The following is a 24,151-nucleotide window of genomic DNA, read 5'->3' as shown; positions in this document are numbered from 1 at the left end:
TACTGACCAACACCTACTGAACCATTATACTGAGCAACACCTACTGAACCATTATACTGACCAACACCTACTGCACCATTATACTGAGCAACACCTACTGAACCATTATACTGAGCAAGACCTTCTGAACCATTATACTGACCAACACCTACTGAACCATTATACTGACCAACACCTACTGAACCATTATACTGAGCAACACCTACTGAACCATTATACTGACCAACACCTACTGCACCATTATACTGAGCAACACCTACTGTACCATTATACTGAGCAACACCTACTGAACCATTATACTGAGCAACACCTGCTGCACCATTATACTAACCAACACCTACTGAACCATTATACTGAGCAAGACCTTCTGAACCATTATACTGACCAACACCTACTGAACCATTATACTGACCAACACCTACTGAACCATTATACTGAGCAACACCTACTGAACCATTATACTGAGCAACACCTACTGTACCATTATACTGAGCAACACCTACTGAACCATTATACTGAGCAACACCTACTGAACCATTATACTGAGCAACACCTACTGAACCATTATACTGACCAACACCTACTGTACCATTATACTGACCAACACCTACTGTACCATTATACTGACCAACACCTACTGTACCATTATACTGACCAACACCTACTGCATCATTATACTGACCAACACCTACTGAACCATTATACTGACCAACACCTACTGCATCATTATACTGAGCAACACCTGCTGCACCATTATACTGACCAACACCTACTGAACCATTATACTGAGCAACACCTACTGTACCATTATACTGACCAACACCTACTGAACCATTATACTGACCAACACCTACTGCATCATTATACTGAGCAACACCTGCTGCACCATTATACTGACCAACACCTACTGAACCATTATACTGACCAACACCTACTGCATCATTATACTGAGCAACACCTGCTGCACCATTATACTGACCAACACCTACTGTACCATTATACTGAGCAACACCGACTGAACCATTATACTGACCAACACCTGCTGCACCATTATACTGACCAACACCTACTGTACCATTATACTGAGCAACACCGACTGAACCATTATACTGACCAACACCTACTGCACCATTATACTGACCAACACCTACTGCACCATTATACTGAGCAACACCTACTGCACCATTATACTGAGCAACACCTACTGAACCATTATACTGAGCAACACCTACTGAACCATTATACTGAGCAACACCTACTGAACCATTATACTGACCAACACCTACTGCACCATTATACTGACCAACACCTACTGAACCATTATACTGACCAACACCTACTGAACCATTATACTGAGCAACACCTACTGCATCATTATACTGAACAACACCTACTGAACCATTATACTGACCAACACCTACTGCACCATTATACTGACCAACACCTACTGAACCATTATACTGACCAACACCTACTGCACCATTACAATGAGCAACACCTTCTGTACCATTATACTGAGCAACACCTTCTGTACCATTATACTGAGCAACACCTACTGAACCATTATACTGAGCAACACCTACTGAACCATTCTACTGACCAACACCGACTGCACCATTACAATGAGCAACACCTTCTGTACCATTATACTGAGCAACACCTACTGAACCATTATACTGACCAACACCTACTGCACCATTATACTGACCAACACCTACTGAACCATTATACTGACCAACACCTACTGCACCATTACAATGAGCAACACCTTCTGTACCATTATACTGAGCAACACCTTCTGTACCATTATACTGAGCAACACCTACTGAACCATTATACTGAGCAACACCTACTGAACCATTCTACTGACCAACACCGACTGCACCATTACAATGAGCAACACCTTCTGTACCATTATACTGAGCAACACCTTCTGTACCATTATACTGAGCAACACCTACTGAACCATTATACTGAGCAACACCTTCTGAACCATTATACTGACCAACACCTACTGAACCATTATACTGACCAACACCTACTGCACCATTATACTGACCAACACCTACTGAACCATTATACTGACCAACACCTACTGCACCATTATACTGACCAACACCTACTGTACCATTACACTGACCAACACCTACTGCACCATTACAATGAGCAACACCTTCTGTACCATTATACTGAGCAACACCTACTGAACCATTATACTGAGCAACACCTACTGCACCATTACAATGAGCAACACCTTCTGTACCATTATACTGAGCAACACCTACTGCACCATTACAATGAGCAACACCTTCTGTACCATTATACTGAGCAACACCTACTGCACCATTATACTGACCAACACCTACTGAACCATTATACTGAGCAACACCTACTGAACCATTATACTGACCAACACCTACTGTACCATTATACTGACCAACACCTACTGTACCATTATACTGACCAACACCTACTGCATCATTATACTGACCAACACCTACTGAACCATTATACTGACCAACACCTACTGCATCATTATACTGAGCAACACCTGCTGCACCATTATACTGACCAACACCTACTGAACCATTATACTGAGCAACACCTACTGTACCATTATACTGACCAACACCTACTGCATCATTATACTGAGCAACACCTGCTGCACCATTATACTGACCAACACCTACTGAACCATTATACTGACCAACACCTACTGCATCATTATACTGAGCAACACCTGCTGCACCATTATACTGACCAACACCTACTGTACCATTATACTGAGCAACACCGACTGAACCATTATACTGACCAACACCTACTGCACCATTATACTGACCAACACCTACTGCACCATTATACTGAGCAACACCTACTGAACCATTATACTGAGCAACACCTACTGAACCATTATACTGACCAACACCTACTGCACCATTATACTGAGCAACACCTACTGAACCATTATACTGAGCAACACCTACTGAACCATTATACTGAGCAACACCTACTGAACCATTATACTGACCAACACCTACTGCACCATTATACTGACCAACACCTACTGAACCATTATACTGACCAACACCTACTGAACCATTATACTGAGCAACACCTACTGCATCATTATACTGAACAACACCTACTGAACCATTATACTGACCAACACCTACTGCACCATTATACTGACCAACACCTACTGAACCATTATACTGACCAACACCTACTGCACCATTACAATGAGCAACACCTTCTGTACCATTATACTGAGCAACATCTTCTGTACCATTATACTGAGCAACACCTACTGAACCATTATACTGAGCAACACCTACTGAACCATTATACTGACCAACACCTACTGAACCATTACAATGAGCAACACCTTCTGAACCATTATACTGACCAACACCTACTGAACCATTATACTGACCAACACCTACTGCACCATTATACTGACCAACACCTACTGAACCATTATACTGAGCAACACCTACTGAACCATTCTACTGACCAACACCTACTGCACCATTACAATGAGCAACACCTTCTGTACCATTATACTGAGCAACACCTTCTGTACCATTATACTGAGCAACACCTACTGAACCATTATACTGAGCAACACCTTCTGAACCATTATACTGACCAACACCTACTGAACCATTATACTGACCAACACCTACTGCACCATTATACTGACCAACACCTACTGAACCATTATACTGACCAACACCTACTGCACCATTATACTGACCAACACCTACTGTACCATTACACTGACCAACACCTACTGCACCATTACAATGAGCAACACCTTCTGTACCATTATACTGAGCAACACCTACTGAACCATTATACTGAGCAACACCTACTGCACCATTACAATGAGCAACACCTTCTGTACCATTATACTGAGCAACACCTTCTGTACCATTATACTGAGCAACACCTACTGCACCATTACAATGAGCAACACCTTCTGTACCATTATACTGAGCAACACCTTACTGCACCATTATACTGACCAACACCTACTGTACCATTACACTGACCAACACCTACTGCACCATTACAATGAGCAACACCTAATGCACCATTATACTGACCAACACCTACTGAACCATTATACCGAGCAACACCTACTGCACCATTATACTGACCAACACCTACTGAACCATTATACTGAGCAACACCTACTGCACCATTATACTGAGCAACACCTACTGCACCATTATACTGACCAACACCTACTGAACCATTATACTGACCAACACCTACTGCACCATTATACTGACCAACACGTACTGAACCATTAATCTGACCAACACCTACTGCACCATTATACTGACCAACACCTACTGTACCATTACACTGACCAACACCTACTGCACCATTACAATGAGCAACACCTTCTGTACCATAATACTGAGCAACACCTTCTGTACCATTATACTGAGCAACACCTACTGAACCATTATACTGAGCAACACCTACTGCACCATTACAATGAGCAACACCTTCTGTACCATTATACTGAGCAACACCTACTGCACCATTATACTGACCAACACCTACTGAACCATTAATCTGACCAACACCTACTGCACCATTATACTGACCAACACCTACTGTACCATTACACTGACCAACACCTACTGCACCATTACAATGAGCAACACCTACTGAACCATTATACTGAGCAACACCTTCTGTACCATTACACTGACCAACACCTACTGCACCATTACAATGAGCAACACCTACTGAACCATTATACTGAGCAACACCTACTGCACCATTACAATGAGCAACACCTTCTGTACCATTATACTGAGCAACACCTACTGCACCATTACACTGACCAACACCTACTGCACCATTACAATGAGCAACACCTACTGAACCATTATACTGAGCAACACCTACTGCACCATTACAATGAGCAACACCTTCTGTACCATTATACTGAGCAACACCTACTGCACCATTACACTGACCAACACCTACTGCACCATTACAATGAGCAACACCTAATGCACCATTATACTGACCAGCACCTACTGAACCATTATACCGAGCAACACCTACTGCACCATTATACTGACCAACACCTACTGTACCATTATACTGACCAACACCTACGGTACCATTATACTGAGCAACACCTACTGCATCATTATACTGAACAACACCTACTGCACCACTGGACTGACCAACACCTACAGTACCACTGGACTGACCAACACCTAATGCACCATTATACTGACCAACACCTACTGTACCATTACACTGACCAACACCTACTGCACCATTACAATGAGCAACACCTAATGCACCATTATACTGACCAACACCTACTGCACCATTACACTGACCAACACCTACTGCACCATTACAATGAGCAACACCTATTGCACCATTATACTGAGCAACACCTACTGAACCACTGTACTGAGCAACACCTACTGCACCATTATACTGACCAACACCTACTGCACCATTATACTGAGCAACACTTACTGCACCATTATATTGAGCAACACCTATTGTACCATTATACTGACCAACACCTGCTGTACCACTGGACTGACCAACACCTACTGCATCATTGTACTGGCCAACACCTACGGTACCATTATACTGACCAACACCTACTGCACCACTGTACTGAGCAACACCTACTGTACCATTATACGGAGCAACACCTACTGCATCATTGTTTTGGCCAACACCTACTGTACCACTGGACTGACCAACACATACTGTACTACTGGACCGACCACAACTTTGCAGCATGAGAGTGGTGCATGATGTGGTACCTGCACTCATCCCATTGCTGGTCCTTTCATCCTTACTTTCATCTGTTTTTAACCACCTACTTAGTTAACATTTGCAGTTGAAGGAAATCTTGGAGAAGAAACCTCAACACAGAGCTAATCCCCTCTGTATGTATGTTAAATGACCTCAGATATTTAAACAGATATTCAAGGGCATAGTTCAGAATCATTTATGCCAGTATACTTGTGATGACAACAGCAATGTATAATGATGTTATTATTTCCAGCATGCATTGTTCCTGATTTAGTGACAGAGTTTGTACTGCAGGAGCTGGGCCATTCCTAATAGGGATGTGAGTTGCAGCTCCTTTAGAATACAAATTCACTCATTCTTTGAAAGCTGGAATGTACTTTTAAATGTTGGAATTAAAGGGCCCTCACTCTGCTGACAGTACAACCCACGAGGACAGCTTTAAGGCAGCACTTTGAAGTAAAGAGGTAAATTTATTAGGGTCAGACTTACTCCAAGTTCCTGAGCACCTTATTCACACGTAGTGCATTTGCAATTTCCCTTGCACCATTCAGGCCAATAGAATTTTCTCGAAGGCTAGAATAGAAACACAGTTTAACAAAATAGGAATTCATTCTGCTCTGCTCCAGCAGTCAATAACACAGATATCCACTGACATAATGAAGGAACAACCAAAGGGACACCAGAAAGGACAATGGGAGCATATCAAGAGGGGGAAATGGAGAAATATCATTCCGGAAATGTAACCTATCTCCATATTTGTCCATTGTGTATCCCACATTTTTACTCCTGATTTAATAGCTACACAAAGCATATTTAAAACTTCACATTCACTCTGTAACATGCGTAAGAATTTTATGAATGTACAATAATCAGCTTTACACATCTGAACAAATACTGTTCCATCCAAAGCCCGACTGCATTCACACAGAAACACTGAAAACCTGGTGCCCAGCATCTGGTCACCTCTAACAGATCGAGGGTCGAGACACGGAGCCTTACTTCAGGTCGATGAGGCCTTCGTTGACTTTGAGAGCTGCAGTCAGGGCAGTGGTGCCATTGTTACTTATGGAATTACTCTGGAGACTGCAGAAAGGAAAATTACACCCATCACCATGCGAGAAAGACTTTGTTAGCTGATTAATTAGCAGCAATTAACATACTTGTAGTTAATTATCATAATAAGCAGACTGCTGGTCCTTAACAAAACTTCCAATCATCTATTTTTCTGCTTGTAACTGAGAAAGTCAATGATGTCAAGCATCAGCGATATATCCCACAAAGATGTGTGCTTTAACACGCCTGAAAACCACACCAAGATGAGTTGTGATAGAGAGGGGGACTGGAGACTGGAGGCAAGAGACTCGTTGCCTATCTTACAACAAGCCTTTCTGGGAAAGTGACAGAGGAGGTTAGATGATGTTCCCAGATGCAGGAGCAGTGAATCTGGACAGACCTGATATTTACACACAGTTAGAAGCAGAGGGGAAAAGATGACCATGAAAATCCAGGGGCTGCAACCCCAGCAGTTACATTTTGGATCGTGCCCGATGGTTGCCCCCAGCATTGACCCCACCAGAGATTTGAGACCAGCCTGCAGCAGCATTGTGGTTGTGCTGTGGTCATGATCCACTCCATCAAACATCAGCACTGTGAGACCCAGACAGGTGGAGAATAATACATCTGCACTTTGTCTTTCCAGCAGCAAGCCAGGGGAGTGGAGGAAAATCAGCCCCTCGATCTACATGTTTGATGCATGGCTCTTTCTGCAACAATGTCCTGTGATAAACCTCCTGTGCTAAAGAACTGGTGACATGCTGTGGAAAGATTGCTGACAGTTTGGACACAGAAACAGACACTTACTTGAGTGTTGTGAGACTTCGATTCACTTTCAAGGCTTCAGCTATGGCAGTGGCTCCGATATCACCCACACAATTACTGGACAGGCTGGAAAACAAGGCACAAATTGGTCACCACAGTGGGAACTGTGCTAATGGATACTGTTAATCAGGAAGGGACTGATGGTTAATGGGTACTGTTACTAAGGATGGGCTAGCTGATGGTTAACAGATACTGTCAATGGGGATGAGCTGATGGTTAATGGGTACAGTTAATGGGAATGAGCTGATGGTTAATGGGTACAGTTAATGGAGATGAGCTGATGGTTAATGGGTACTGTTAATGGGAATGAGCTGATGGTTAATGGGTACTGTTAATGGGAATGAGCTGATGGTTAATGGGTACTGTTAATGGGGATGAGCTGATGGTTAATGGACACAGTTAATGGGGATGAGCTGATGGTTAATGGACACAGTTAATGGAGATGAGCTGATGGTTAATGGGTACAGTTAATGGAGATGAGCTGATGGTTAATGGGTACAGTTAATGGGAATGAGCTGATGGTTAATGGGTACAGTTAATGGGAATGAGCTGATGGTTAATGGGTACTGTTAATGGGGATGAGCTGATGGTTAATGGGTACAGTTAATGGAGATGAGCTGATGGTTAATGGGTACAGTTAATGGGAATGAGCTGATGGTTAATGGGTACAGTTAATGGAGATGAGCTGATGGTTAATGGGTACTGTTAATGGGAATGAGCTGATGGTTAATGGGTACTGTTAATGGGGATGAGCTGATGGTTAATGGGTACTGTTAATGGGGATGAGCTGATGGTTAATGGACACAGTTAATGGGGATGAGCTGATGGTTAATGGACACAGTTAATGGAGATGAGCTGATGGTTAATGGGTACAGTTAATGGAGATGAGCTGATGGTTAATGGGTACAGTTAATGGGAATGAGCTGATGGTTAATGGGTACAGTTAATGGGAATGAGCTGATGGTTAATGGGTACAGTTAATGGGGATGAGCTGATGGTTAATGGGTACTGTTAATGGGGATGAGCTGATGGTTAATGGACACAGTTAATGGGGATGAGCTGATGGTTAATGGACACAGTTAATGGGGATGAGCTGATGGTTAATGGACACAGTTAATGGAGATGAGCTGATGGTTAATGGATACAGTTAATGGGGATGAGCTGATGGTTAATGGGTACTGTTAATGGGGATGAGCTGATGGTTAATGGATACAGTTAATGGGGATGAGCTGATGGTTAATGGGTACAGTTAATGGGAATGAGCTGATGGTTAATGGACACAGTTAATGGGGATGAGCTGATGGTTAATGGATACAGTTAATGGGAATGAGCTGATGGTTAATGGATACAGTTAATGGGAATGAGCTGATGGTTAATGGATACAGTTAATGGGAATGAGCTGATGGTTAATGGATACAGTTAATGGGGATGAGCTGATGGTTAATGGATACAGTTAATGGGAATGAGCTGATGGTTAATGGACACAGTTAATGGGGATGAGCTGATGGTTAATGGATACAGTTAATGGGAATGAGCTGATGGTTAATGGATACAGTTAATGGGAATGAGCTGATGGTTAATGGATACAGTTAATGGGAATGAGCTGATGGTTAATGGATACAGTTAATGGGAATGAGCTGATGGTTAATGGATACAGTTAATGGGAATGAGCTGATGGTTAATGGACACAGTTAATGGGGATGAGCTGATGGTTAATGGATACAGTTAATGGGAATGAGCTGATGGTTAATGGATACAGTTAATGGGAATGAGCTGATGGTTAATGGACACAGTTAATGGGAATGAGCTGATGGTTAATGGATACAGTTAATGGGAATGAGCTGATGGTTAATGGATACAGTTAATGGGAATGAGCTGATGGTTAATGGACACAGTTAATGGGGATGAGCTGATGGTTAATGGATACAGTTAATGGGAATGAGCTGATGGTTAATGGATACAGTTAATGGGAATGAGCTGATGGTTAACGGGTACTGTTAATGGGAATGAGCTGATGGTTAATGGATACAGTTAATGGGGATGAGCTGATGGTTAATGGACACAGTTAATGGGAATGAGCTGATGGTTAATGGATACAGTTAATGGGGATGAGCTGATGGTTAATGGACACAGTTAATGGGAATGAGCTGATGGTTAATGGATACAGTTAATGGGGATGAGCTGATGGTTAATGGACACAGTTAATGGGGATGAGCTGATGGTTAATGGACACAGTTAATGGGGATGAGCTGATGGTTAATGGGTACTGTTAATGGGAATGAGCTGATGGTTAATGGATACAGTTAATGGGAATGAGCTGATGGTTAACGGGTACTGTTAATGGGAATGAGCTGATGGTTAATGGATACAGTTAATGGGGATGAGCTGATGGTTAATGGATACAGTTAATGGGAATGAGCTGATGGTTAATGGACACAGTTAATGGGGATGAGCTGATGGTTAATGGATACAGTTAATGGGGATGAGCTGATGGTTAATGGATACAGATAATGGGGATGAGCTGATGGTTAATGGACACAGTTAATGGGGATGAGCTGATGGTTAATGGACACAGATAATGGGAATGAGCTGATGGTTAATGGACACAGTTAATGGGAATGAGCTGATGGTTAATGGATACAGTTAATGGGGATGAGCTGATGGTTAATGGACACAGTTAATGGGGATGAGCTGATGGTTAATGGATACAGTTAATGGGAATGAGCTGATGGTTAATGGACACAGTTAATGGGAATGAGCTGATGGTTAATGGATACAGTTAATGGGGATGAGCTGATGGTTAATGGACACAGTTAATGGGGATGAGCTGATGGTTAATGGATACAGTTAATGGGGATGAGCTGATGGTTAATGGACACAGTTAATGGGAATGAGCTGATGGTTAATGGACACAGTTAATGGGAATGAGCTGATGGTTAATGGATACAGTTAATGGGGATGAGCTGATGGTTAATGGACACAGTTAATGGGGATGAGCTGATGGTTAATGGATACAGTTAATGGGGATGAGCTGATGGTTAATGGATACAGTTAATGGGGATGAGCTGATGGTTAATGGACACAGTTAATGGGGATGAGCTGATGGTTAATGGATACAGTTAATGGGGATGAGCTGATGGTTAATGGATACAGTTAATGGGGATGAGCTGATGGTTAATGGACACAGTTAATGGGGATGAGCTGATGGTTAATGGATACAGTTAATGGGGATAAGCTGATGGTTAATGGATACAGTTAATGGGGATGAGCTGATGGTTAATGGATACAGTTAATGGGGATGAGCTGATGGTTAATGGATACAGTTAATGGGGATGAGCTGATGGTTAATGGACACAGTTAATGGGGATGAGCTGATGGTTAATGGACACAGTTAATGGGGATGAGCTGATGGTTAATGGATACAGTTAATGGGGATGAGCTGATGGTTAATGGATACAGTTAATGGGGATGAGCTGATGGTTAATGGACACAGTTAATGGGGATGAGCTGATGGTTAATGGATACAGTTAATGGGGATAAGCTGATGGTTAATGGATACAGTTAATGGGGATGAGCTGATGGTTAATGGACACAGTTAATGGGGATGAGCTGATGGTTAATGGATACAGTTAATGGGGATGAGCTGATGGTTAATGGATACAGTTAATGGGGATGAGCTGATGGTTAATGGACACAGTTAATGGGGATGAGCTGATGGTTAATGGACACAGTTAATGGGGATGAGCTGATGGTTAATGGATACAGTTAATGGGGATGAGCTGATGGTTAATGGACACAGTTAATGGGGATGAGCTGATGGTTAATGGACACAGTTAATGGGGATGAGCTGATGGTTAATGGACACAGTTAATGGAGATGAGCTGATGGTTAATGGACACAGTTAATGGGGATGAGCTGATGGTTAATGGACACAGTTAATGGGGATGAGCTGATGGTTAATGGATACAGTTAATGGGGATGAGCTGATGGTTAATGGATACAGTTAATGGGGATGAGCTGATGGTTAATGGACACAGTTAATGGGGATGAGCTGATGGTTAATGGATACAGTTAATGGGGATGAGCTGATGGTTAATGGATACAGTTAATGGGGATGAGCTGATGGTTAATGGACACAGTTAATGGGGATGAGCTGATGGTTAATGGACACAGTTAATGGGGATGAGCTGATGGTTAATGGACACAGTTAATGGGGATGAGCTGATGGTTAATGGACACAGTTAATGGAGATGAGCTGATGGTTAATGGACACAGTTAATGGGGATGAGCTGATGGTTAATGGACACAGTTAATGGGGATGAGCTGATGGTTAATGGACACAGTTAATGGAGATGAGCTGATGGTTAATGGACACAGTTAATGGGGATGAGCTGATGGTTAATGGACACAGTTAATGGGGATGAGCTGATGGTTAATGGATACAGTTAATGGGGATGAGCTGATGGTTAATGGACACAGTTAATGGGGATGAGCTGATGGTTAATGGACACAGTTAATGGGGATGAGCTGATGGTTAATGGACACAGTTAATGGGGATGAGCTGATGGTTAATGGATACAGTTAATGGGGATGAGCTGATGGTTAATGGATACAGTTAATGGGGATGAGCTGATGGTTAATGGACACAGTTAATGGGGATGAGCTGATGGTTAATGGACACAGTTAATGGGGATAAGCTGATGGTTAATGGATACAGTTAATGGGGATGAGCTGATGGTTAATGGGTACTGGAGAAGCTGCAGCTTCAGTTGGACTCACTGCTGGGGCAGGCTCCATGATAAAAATGTGTAGAGATATTTAACACCTGCTCCCCCCACCCCACTGCCCAGAGCCCAAGGAGAGAGCTGGGAGCTGGGATTTACATGAGTTCCTTTAGGCTCCCGTTATGCTTTAAGGCACTTGCAATCTGCTTCGCGCCTTCGTGGCCAATGGAATTCTTCTGAAGGCTGAAATGAAGAGAGAGAGAGAGAAGAGTTCAATTCTGTGAAACAAAGACAAAGAGCATCTGCTGTCCACCACGGTAGTCCTCACAGTCAAGCCCAATCCAACTCCCCACCCTCCCCCCAACTGCAAACTTTCCAATAGGGATCACTGATAGTGACTGTTAAATGGAGAGCAGTGGGAGATGGGAGGCCTGTCTGACCTTCACCTGCCCTCATCTGGGGACTGAAGCCAAATTCTACGCCCACTCGCCAATCAGCAAAGTCAGCCAACACCAGGCAGGGATCAAACCTGGTCTGTGTGGCTTAGTATTTACTCAGTGAGCCATTTCCAGCAATGCTCAGGTTTACAGTAAGAATCCCAATGACATTCACTCCGTGATCACTCCTGGAGCTGGATCTGATTGTGTGTCTCAGCTGCCCACTCACTGCCCTTTAATCCAGGGGTCTGGGAATTGCAGGACAGCCTCAGCTTCCTACCCAAAGCAGAGAGGTTAAGCTGCACCACCCCCCCCTCCCTCCCACACACCCTGAGACCCTCACCCTTCACCTGATCACTGCAGAGTGATATTCAACGTTACTCTCTGAAGATACAGGGAGAGGCTTGCACCCTACAGACAATGGAAGCTGTTTCACCTGGACCACAGCAGCAGAATCACAGGATGCAGCCTCTCGTGGGTAAACGCAAAACTAATCCACGAGAACAATATTTCAGTCAATGCTTACTTCAATATGGTCAGCTTGCGATTCCCTTGAAGAGCTTCTGCCATGAACTTTGCCCCATCTTCAGCCACAAAATTATTCTGAAGGCTGCAGGAAAGGAAAAGGAAATGTTAGAGCAGCGAGTAATCAGCCAGTCAGGGCAACGGGGCAAGAGGGGCAGACAGATGAGCTTCATTTTCAATCTAGAACGTCAAAAATCCCGTCACACGTCTTGGCTGAATAATGTCAGTTCCTTTCACTTCAATAAAGAATCCCGATTGCTGCAGTAGAACTGAAACTTTCTTGTTTTCTGATCAAATAATTTGAACTCAGTGATATTGCAAAATTCCAACTCCGCTCTTCCCTGCAAAGAGACAGCACCAAATGGAGACTGCAGCAGACCTCAACAAACCAAACAGCTCCTCTTCACCCCTCACAGCCATCGCACAACTTGAAACTAAAATAAAGGGAGTTTATGTCTTTACTTAAAAAAATGTTTTCCAGTTTGTATCAAACCTTGGAGTGGTGACAGCTTCTGCTACATCAGGGAGCTTAGTTTAGTTTAGTTTAGTTTAGAGATACAGCACTGAAACAGGCCCTTCGGCCCACCGGGTCTGTGCCGACCATCAACCACCCATTTTTACTAATCCTACACTAATCCCATATTCCTACCAAACATCCCCACCTGTTCCGATATTTCCCTACCACCTACCTATACTAGTGACAATTTATAATGGCCAATTTACCTACCAACCTGCAAGTCTTTTGGCTTGTGGGAGGAAACCGGAGCACCCGGAGGAAACCCACGCAGACACAGGGAGAACTTGCAAACTCCACACAGGCAGTACCCAGAATTGAACCCGGGTCGCTGGAGCTGTGAGGCTGCGGTGCTAACCACTGCGCCACTGTGCGACTGTGTGATGTCAGTGAATTAATTGCTCTGCTGCTAACCTGCTCATCCACCAAAATCTATCCATTTACAGCAGCCCCTCCACTCACTTTAGCCCCTCAGCCCCATATCCATACTGCTGTGCCTGGGACTCCTCAAACTGCAGGCCCAGGCCTGGGACCCCTCAAATTGCAGGCCCAGGCCTGGGACCCTTCAAACTGCAGGCCCAGGCCTGGGACCCCACACACTGCAGGCCCAGGCCTGAGACCCCTCAAATTGCAGGCCCAGGCCTGAGACCCCACAGACTGCAGGCCCAGGCCTGGGACCCCACACACTGCAGGCCCAAGCCTGGGACCCCACACACTGCAGGCCCAGGTCTGGGACCCCACACACTGCAGGCCCAGGCCTGGGACCCCACAGACTGCAGACCCAAGCCTGGGACCCCACACACTGCAGACCCAAGCCTGGGACCCCACACACTGCAGACCCAAGCCTGGGACCCCACACACTGCAGGCCCAGGCCTGGGACCCCACACACTGCAGGTCCAGGCCTGGGACCCCTCAAATTGCAGGCCCAGGCCTGAGACCCCACAGACTGCAGGCCCAGGCCTGGGACCCCACAGACTGCAGGCCCAAGCCTGGGACCCCACAGACTGCAGGCCCAAGCCTGGGACCCCACACACTGCAGGCCCAGGTCTGGGACCCCACACACTGCAGGCCCAGGCCTGGGACCCCACACACTGCAGGCCCAGGCCTGGGACCCCACACACTGCAGGCCCAGGCCAAGGAAGGGACTGTGCCACCAAGGGCCTCCCCTCCAACCACCAGACTGATGTGTGGGAGGGAGTGATGGAGGATGGACACAGATGCCCAACTTCTTTTTCAATGTTAACACGCTCAGCTCTACCTCATCACCACTTCTCTCGACTCCTCCACTGTTGCAAAATTATCAGGCTGCTTATCCGACATCCAGTAATGGATGAGCAGAAATTTCCTCCAGTTAAATATCGGGAGACTGAAGCCATTGTTTTCCGTCCCCGCTCCAAATTCTGTTCCACAGCCACGGACTCCATCCCTCTCCCTGGTAACAGTCTGAGATTAAGCCAGTCTGTTCGCAACCTTGGTGTTACATTTGACCCCGAGATGAGCTTCCGATCTCATATTCGCACCTTCACTAAGACCACCTATTTCCACCTCTGTAACATTGCCCGACTTCGCCCGTCTCAGATCATCTACTGCTGAAACCCTTATTCAGGCCTTTGTTACCTCTAAACTTGACTATTCCAATGCACTCATGGCTGGTACATTCTGCCGTTTGTAAACCTGAGGTCATCCAAAACACGGCTGCTCGTGTCTGAGCTCACACCAAGTCCCGTTCCCCTATCACCCCTGTGCTCGCTGACCGACATTAGCTCCCAGTTAAACAACATCTTGCTTTTAAAATTCTCATCCTTTGAATCCCTCCATGGCCTCACCCCTCCCGATCAATGTAATCTCCTCCAGTCCCACAACCCTCTGAGATATCTGCACTCCTTTAATTTGATCATCTTGTACATCATTGATTTTAATTGCTCCATCATTGGTGGCCACATTTCAGTTGCCGGGCCCTAAGCTCTGGAATTCCCTCCCTGCATCTCTGCGCCTCTCTAACTCGCTTTCCTCCTTTAAGACCAGAATGGCTCCAACAATGGGGGATTTTAGCTACAAAGTTAGGTTGGAAAGCTGGGATTGAGATTGACTGAGGGGAGATTTGAAACACAAGATTATCGCAGGATTAGATATGTTTGACCAGGATAAACTAATCCCATTATTATTCCCATAGATTAGAAGACAGACAGCCACCTCAAGAAGTAACAGCCGAGCACAACAATCACTCATTGAACAAAGTCACCGTCCAGCTCCCTCACACCACGGGACAGAGACACTGACCGTCCAGCTCCCTCACACCACGGGACAGAGACACTGACCATCCAGCTCCCTCACACCACGGGACAGAGACACTGACCGTCCAGCTCCCTCACACCACAGGACAGAGACACTGACCGTCCAGCTTCCTCACACCACAGGACAGAGACACTGACCGTCCAGCTCCCTCACACCACAGGACAGAGACACTGACCGTCCAGCTTCCTCACACCACGGGACAGAGACACTGACCGTCCAGCTCCCTCACACCACAGGACAGAGACACTGACCGTCCAGCTCCCTCACACCACAGGACAGAGACACTGACCGTCCAGCTTCCTCACACCACGGGACAGAGACACTGACCGTCCAGCTCCCTCACACCACGGGACAGAGACACTGACCGTCCAGCTCCCTCACACCACAGGACAGAAACATTGACCATCCAGCTTCCTCACACCACGGGACAGAGACACTGACCGTCCATCTTCCTCACACCACGGGACAGAGACACTGACCATCCAGCTTCCTCACACCACGAGACAGAAACACTGACCGTCCAGCTCCCTCACACCACAGGACAGAGACACTGACCATCCAGCTTCCTCACACCACGGGACAGAGACACTGACCGTCCAGCTCCCTCACACCACAGGACAGAGACACTGACCGTCCAGCTCCCTCACACCACAGGACAGAGACACTGACCGTCCAGCTCCCTCACACCACAGGACAGAGACACTGACCGTCCAGCTTCCTCAGCACGGGACAGAGACACTGACCGTCCAGCTTCCTGACACCACAGGACAGAGACACTGACCGTCCAGCTTCCTCAGCACGGGACAGAGACACTGACCGTCCAGCTTCCTCACACCACGGGACAGAGACACTGACCGTCCAGCTCCCTCACACCATGGGACAGAGACACTGACCGTCAAGCTCCCTCACACCACAGGACAGAGACACTGACCGTCCAGCTCCCTCACACCACAGGACAGAGACCTGACCGTCCAGCTCCCTCACACCACAGGACAGAGACACTGACCGTCCAGCTTCCTCACACCACGGGACAGAGACACTGACCGTCCATCTTCCTCACACCACGGGACAGAGACACTGACCATCCAGCTTCCTCACACCACGAGACAGAAACACTGACCGTCCAGCTCCCTCACACCACAGGACAGAGACACTGACCGTCCAGCTTCCTCACACCACGGGACAGAGACACTGACCGTCCAGCTCCCTCACACCACAGGACAGAGACACTGACCGTCCAGCTCCCTCACACCACGGGACAGAGACACTGACCGTCCAGCTCCCTCACACCACAGGACAGAGACACTGACCGTCCAGCTTCCTCAGCACGGGACAGAGACACTGACCGTCCAGCTCCCTCACACCACGGGACAGAGACACTGACCGTTCAGCTCCCTCACACCACAGGACAGAGACACTGACCGTCCAGCTCCCTCACACCACAGGACAGAAACATTGACCATCCAGCTCCCTCACACCACGGGACAGAGACACTGACCGTCCAGCTCCCTCACACCACGGGACAGAGACACTGACCGTCCAGCTCCCTCACACCACGGGACAGAGACACTGACCGTCCAGCTTCCTCACACCACAGGACAGAGACACTGACCATCCAGTTCCCTCACACCACGGGACAGAGACACTGACTGTCCAGCTTCCTCACACCACAGGACAGAAGCACTAACCGTTCAGCTCCCTCACACCACAGGACAGAAGCACTAACCGTTCAGCTCCCTCACACCACAGGACAGAGACACTGACCGTTCAGCTCCCTCACATGACAGGACAGAGACACTGACCTTTCAGCTCCCTCACACCACGGGACAGAGACACTGACCGTCCAGCTCCCTCACACCACAGGACAGAGACACTGACCGTTCAGCTCCCTCACACCACAGGACAGAGACACTGACCGTTCAGCTCCCTCACATGACAGGACAGAGACACTGACTGTTCAGCTCCCTCACACCACGGGACAGAGACACTGACCGTCCAGCTCCCTCACACCACAGGACAGAGACACTGACCGTTCAGCTCCCTCACACCACAGGACAGAGACACTGACCGTCCAGCTCCCTCACACCACGGGACAGAGACACTGACCGTCCAGCTCCCTCACACCACAGGACAGAGACACTGACCGTTCAGCTCCCTCACACCACAGGACAGAGACACTGACCGTCCAGCTCCCTCACACTGCGGGACAGACACTGACCTCACACCTACCGCGCTCTCTGCTACACTTCTGTCCCTGCAGCTTCCATCTGGGCCTTGCGCATTCTCACAGTACTTGGCACAGTTTCTAAACAGTGGCCTGTACAAACCCTCAGACTCTGAGCTCCTCACATTAGCCCAGGCCCAGCAATGCTACTTTTATCTCGAACACTTGTGCAGTTTTAGATTTTTTTCCCAGATACGCATCACAATGTTCAGAAGCTAGCAGACAGCCTGCTGGTCCATCCACAAGTATTTAACATAACTTCCTGTCTGTGCATAGCCCACAGCTGAACTTATTTTGAAATTGATTTTGATTTCAATTTATTTAAATTATTGACAATTATTTTCTCTCGTATTTGTTCGGAACCAGTGGATAGAGGTATACGCTGCTGGAGTTAGGTGAGGGCGGATGGAAGGAGGCTCGAGTGCAGCATAAACACTGGTATTGACTGCTCGGGCCGAATGGCTGGTTTTGCTGTAAATTTGATGTAATCACTTACTTCAGTGAGACCAGACCTTGGTTTATTTTCAAGGCGTCGGCGAATGCTTTCGCTCCTCTGGGGCCGATCGAATTGCTTCGGAGGCTGTTGGGGAAAAACAAGCAGTTAAAGAGAGTGATGAAAGTGTGTGAAGGAAAACATCCTGAACAGCACTTGGTAAAAATACTCACTCTAAAGCAGCCAGGGTCCTGTTCACCATCAATGACCGAGCAATTGCCTTCGCCCCTTTGTTGCCAATTAGGTTTTCAGCCAAACTGCTCAAAACAGACAACATCCATAACTAGGGTTAATGCAACAACCATCATCACCTGTACAAATCAAAGCATTGGCTGCAACCTCCCAAATCCCACTGCCCTCCCATCCCAGTCCCGACTCCCACTGCCCTTCCCAACTCCCACTGCCCAGTCCTAACTCCCACTGCCCTCCCATCCCAGTCCCGACTCCCACTGCCCAGTCCCGACTCCCACTGCCCTCCCATCCCAGTCCCGACTCCCACTGCCCAGTCCCGACTCCCACTGCCCTCCCATCCCAGTCCCGACTCCCACTGCCCAGTCCCGACTCCCACTGCCCAGTCCTAACTCCCACTGCCTTCCCATCCCAGTCCCGACTCCCACTGCCCAGTCCCGACTCCCACTGCCCTCCCATCCCAGTCCCGACTCCTACTGCCCAGTCCCAACTCCCACTGCCCTCCCATCCCAGTCCCGACTCCCACTGCCCAGTCACAATTCCCACTGCCCAGTCCTGACTCCCCCTGCGGTTCCATCCCAGTCCCGACTCCCGCTGCCCAGTCCCAACTCCCGCTGCCCAGTCCCAACTCCCACTGCCCAGTCCCAACTCTCACTGCCCTCCCATCCCATTCCCGACTCCCACTGCCCAGTCCCGACTCCCGCTGCCCATTCCCAACTCCCACTGCCCTCCCATCCCATTCCCGACTCCCACTGCCCAGTCCCGACTCCCACTGCCCAGTCCCAACTCCCACTGCTCTCCCATCCCAGTCCCGACTCCCACTGCCCAGTCCCAATTCCCACTGCCCTCCCATCCCAGTCCCAATTCCCACTGCCCAGTCCCGGCTCCCACTGGCCAGTCCCAACTCCTGCTGCCCTCCCATGCCAGTCCCAACTCCCACTGCCCAGTCCCAACTCCCGCTGCCCAGTCCCAACTCCCGCTGCCCTCCCATCCCAGTCCTGACTCCCACTGACCAGTCCCAACTCCCACTGCCCAGTCCCAACTCCCGCTGCCCTCCCATCCCAGTCCTGACTCCCACTAGCCATGCCCAACTCCCTCTGCCCACCCATCCCAGTTCTGACTCCCACTGACCAGTCCCAACTCCCACTGCCCAGTCCCAACTCCCGCTGCCCTCCCATCCCAGTCCTGACTCCCACTAGCCATGCCCAACTCCCTCTGCCCACCCATCCCAGTCCTGACTCCCACTGGCCAGTCCCAACTCCCACTGCCCAGTCCCAACTCCTGCTGCCCTCCCATCCCAGTCCTGACTCCTGTTGCGGTTCCATCCCAGAACCGGCACCCACTGCCCAGTCCCGGCTCCCACTGGCCAGTCCCAACTCCCACTGCCCTCCCATCCCAGTCCCGACTTCCACTGCCAGTCCCGACTCCCACTGGCCAGTCCCAACTCCCGCTGCCCACCCATCCCAGTCCCAACTCCTGCTGCCAGTCCCGACTCCCACTGCCCAGTCACGGCTCCCACTGCCCTCCCATCCCAATCCCGACTCCCACGACCCAGTCCTGACTCCGGCTGCGGTTCCATCCCAGTCCCGACTCCCACTGCCCAGCCCGAACTCCCGCTGCCCTGTCCTGACTCCCGCTGCCCAGTCCCGAATCCAACTGCCCAGTCCCGAAATCAACAGCCCAGCCCCAATTCCCACTGCCCAGTCCCGACTCCCGGTGCCAGTCCCGACTCCCACTGCCCAGTCACGACTCCCACTGCCGTCCCATCCCAATCCCGACTCCCACTACCCAGTCCTGAATCCCGCTGTGGTTCCATCCCAGTCCCTACTCCCACTGGCCAGTCCCATCTCCCGCTGCCCAGTCCCGACTCCCACTGCCCAGTCCCAACTCCCACTGCCCTCCCATCCCAGTCACAACTCCCGCTGCCACACGACTCCCATTACACTCCCATTCCAATCCCGATTCCCAATACCCAGTCCTGACTCCCGCTGCGGTTCCATCCCAGTCCCGACTCCCACTGGCCAGTCCCAACTACTGCTGCCCTGTCCCGACTCCCGCTGCCCAGTCCCAACTCCCGCTGCCCAGTCCAGACTCCCGCTGCCCAGTCCCGACTTCCTTATTCCCGCAGCCCAGGAAAAGATGAGTTATCAGGATTATTAAATATAAAAATGCATCAGGCTAATCTGATATGGATAAAAAACAGAAAGTGCTGGAAATACTCAGCAGGTCAGGCAGCAACTGTGGAGAGAGAAACAGAGTTAATGTTTCAGGTCAGTGACCTTTCACCAGAACAGTTACAGACCTGAAACGTTAACTCTGTTTCTCTCTCCACAGATGCTGCCCGACCTGCTGAGAATTTCCAGCACTCTCTGTTTTTATTTCAGATTTCCAGCATCTGCAATATTTTGCTTTTATAATCTGATGGACCAATTGGCTATTGAAATGTTTGAAAATTGCTACTATTATATAGAATTACATGAAAAATAGGGCACAGAAACAGGTCTTTTGACACAACCAGTCTGTGCCAGTGTTTATGCTCCATTCGAGCCTCCTGCTATCCTTGCTCATCTCACTCTTTCAGCATAACCCTCTATTCTCTTCTCCCTCATGTCTTTATCTTGCTTCCCCTTCTATGCATCGATGTGATTTGCCTCAACCGCCCCCCGTGGTAGCGAGTTCTACATTCTCACCATTTTCTGGGTAAAGAAGTTTCTTCTGAATTCTGTAATTAATTTCTTGGTGACTATATTTTTCTCAATGGCCTCTTGTTTTGCTCTTACCCTCAAGTCCTATGTTAACATGTTCAGAAAACCAGCAGGGATTGAATGACTTTCTTTCTGTTTCTGTATTTGTTTAAGTTACTTTCATTGTTATTTTACGTTTTATACTAAGTGTGACGTCCTTGGTATGCTGTACCCAGCCTTGAATGGGAATTAGATTGTGTAACAGTACCTACAAGTATTTGCATTGATATAATGCTTTTCTAGTGTAGAAAATGCCCTCAAGTGCTAACATAGTAATACATTTGGAAGCAATTAAGAGAAAGACATACCTAATCTTTTTGATCTGACAGTCCTTCGCACTCAACAAGCTCCCCAGTAGATCCATCACATTGTCTTTGAATTGGTTGTTTTCCAGCCTTTAGAAAATAAACAAAACACAACAGTTTTATGCTGAGCCAAACATTGTCACTGGATGTCTGGCTATTGAGAGGCTTCCAGCTTGTGGCTGTTGTCATTTGCTGATCAGTTGACGATAGATGAATGATACAATTTGATGGTTTGTTTGGACTTTGGGCAAACCCCACCCAGCTTTGAGGGAAAGCAAACAGGCAGGTATTCATGACGTGAGGTAAACTGGTACCAGGGTTGTGGCCACAATGGTGTTTGCACCTTCCTGCTGCAGGGTAATGAGGTTAACGTTCCGACAGACCCCACCAACTCTGCAGAGTCAGAGTAACCACCATGATCATACATGAGGGACAACATCTCACCCAAAAAGCAACACATCTGGCAATGCAGCATCCTCTCAGTCCAACACCAACAATTCAGACCTCCCTCTGTCCAATACCAACAATGCAGCAGTTCGTCAACCCAACACCAACAATGCAGCCCTCCCTCTGTCCAATACCAACAATGCAGCAGTTCCTCAATCCAATACCAACAATGCAGCCCTCCCTCAATCCAACACCAACAATGCAGCCCTCCCTCAGTCCAATACCAACAATGCAGCCCACCCTCAGTCCAATACCAACAATGCAGCCCTCCCTCAATCCAACACCAACAATGCAGCCCTCCCTCAATCCAATACCAACAATGCAGCCCTCCCTCTGTCCAATACCAACAATGCAGCAGTTCCTCAACCCAATACCAACAATGCAGCAGTCCGAGTCCAACACCAACAATGCAGCCCTCCCTCAATCCAACACCAACAAAGCAGCCCTCCCTCTGTTCAATACCAACAATGCAGCCCTCCCTCAATCCAAAACCAACAATGCAGCAGTTCCTCAATCCAAAACCAACAATGCAGCAGTTCCTCAATCCAATACCAACAATGCAGCCCTCCCTCTGTTCAATACCAACAATGCAACAGTTCCTCAATCCAACACCAACAATGCAGCCCTCCCTGTCCAATACCAACAATGCAGCAGCCCTCCCTCAATCCAATACCAACAATGCAGCCCTCCGTCAGTCCAATACCAACAATGCAGCAGTTCCTCAATCCAATACCAACAATGAGGCCCTCCATCAATCCAATATCAACAATGCAGCCCTCCCTCAGTCCAATACCAACAATGCAGCAGTCCCTCAATCCAACACCAACAGTGCAGCCCTCCCTCTGTTCAATACCAACAATGCAGCAGCCCTCCCTGAATCCAATACCAACAATGCAGCAGTCCCTCAATCCAACACCAACAATGCAGCCCTCCCTCAGTCCAATATCAACAATGCAGCCTTTCCTCAGTCCAATACCAACAATGCAGCCCTCCCTCAATACAACACCAACAATGCAGCCCTCCCTCAGTCCAATATCAACAATGCAGCCCTCCCTCTGTTCAATACCAACAATGCAGCCCTCCCTCAGTCCAATATCAACAATGCAGCCTTCCCTCAGTCCAATACCAACAATGCAGCCCTCCCTCAATCCAACACCAACAATGCAGCAGTTCCGCAATCCAATACCAACAATGCAGCCCTCCCTCAGTCCAATACCAACAATGCAGCCCTCCCTCTGTCCAATACCAACAATGCAGCAGTCCATCAATCCAACACCAATAATGCAGCCCTCCCTCTGTTCAATACCAACAATGCAGCCCTCCCTCAGTGCAACACCAACAATGCAGCCCTCCCTCAGTCCAATACCAACAATGCAGTCCTCCCTCTGTCCAACACCAACAATGCAGCAGTTCCTCAATCCAATACCAACAATGCAGCCCTCCCTCAGTCCAATATCAACAATGCAGCCCTCCCTCAGTCCAATATAAACAATGCATCCCTCCCTCAATACAACACCAACAATGCAGCCCTCCCTCAGTCCAATACCAACAATGCAGC

General features: G+C 47.8%; 1 protein-coding gene across 3 annotated transcripts in view; it reads right to left on the bottom strand.

The window, feature by feature from the left end:
* nlrc3 (NLR family, CARD domain containing 3) overlaps positions 1 to 24,151 on the bottom strand; it is a 297,480-nt gene that overhangs the window by 19,627 nt on the left and 253,702 nt on the right. For all 3 annotated transcript variants that reach the window (XM_068056728.1, XM_068056729.1, XM_068056730.1), the window contains 8 exons: positions 22,150 to 22,236; positions 19,082 to 19,165; positions 18,912 to 18,995; positions 13,383 to 13,466; positions 12,579 to 12,662; positions 7,678 to 7,761; positions 6,817 to 6,900; positions 6,307 to 6,390 (listed from right to left, as the gene is read on the bottom strand). In XM_068056728.1, the coding sequence (XP_067912829.1) occupies positions 6,307 to 6,390; positions 6,817 to 6,900; positions 7,678 to 7,761; positions 12,579 to 12,662; positions 13,383 to 13,466; positions 18,912 to 18,995; positions 19,082 to 19,165; positions 22,150 to 22,236 (675 nt within the window). The remainder of the gene's footprint in view (positions 1 to 6,306; positions 6,391 to 6,816; positions 6,901 to 7,677; positions 7,762 to 12,578; positions 12,663 to 13,382; positions 13,467 to 18,911; positions 18,996 to 19,081; positions 19,166 to 22,149; positions 22,237 to 24,151) is intronic.

This window comes from Heterodontus francisci, chromosome 24 (genome assembly GCF_036365525.1).
Source record: "Heterodontus francisci isolate sHetFra1 chromosome 24, sHetFra1.hap1, whole genome shotgun sequence".
Classification (NCBI taxonomy): Eukaryota; Metazoa; Chordata; class Chondrichthyes; order Heterodontiformes; family Heterodontidae; genus Heterodontus; species Heterodontus francisci.
The sequence above is the reverse complement of the archived record's forward strand: the minus strand, read 5'-3'. Positions and strand labels throughout refer to the sequence as shown.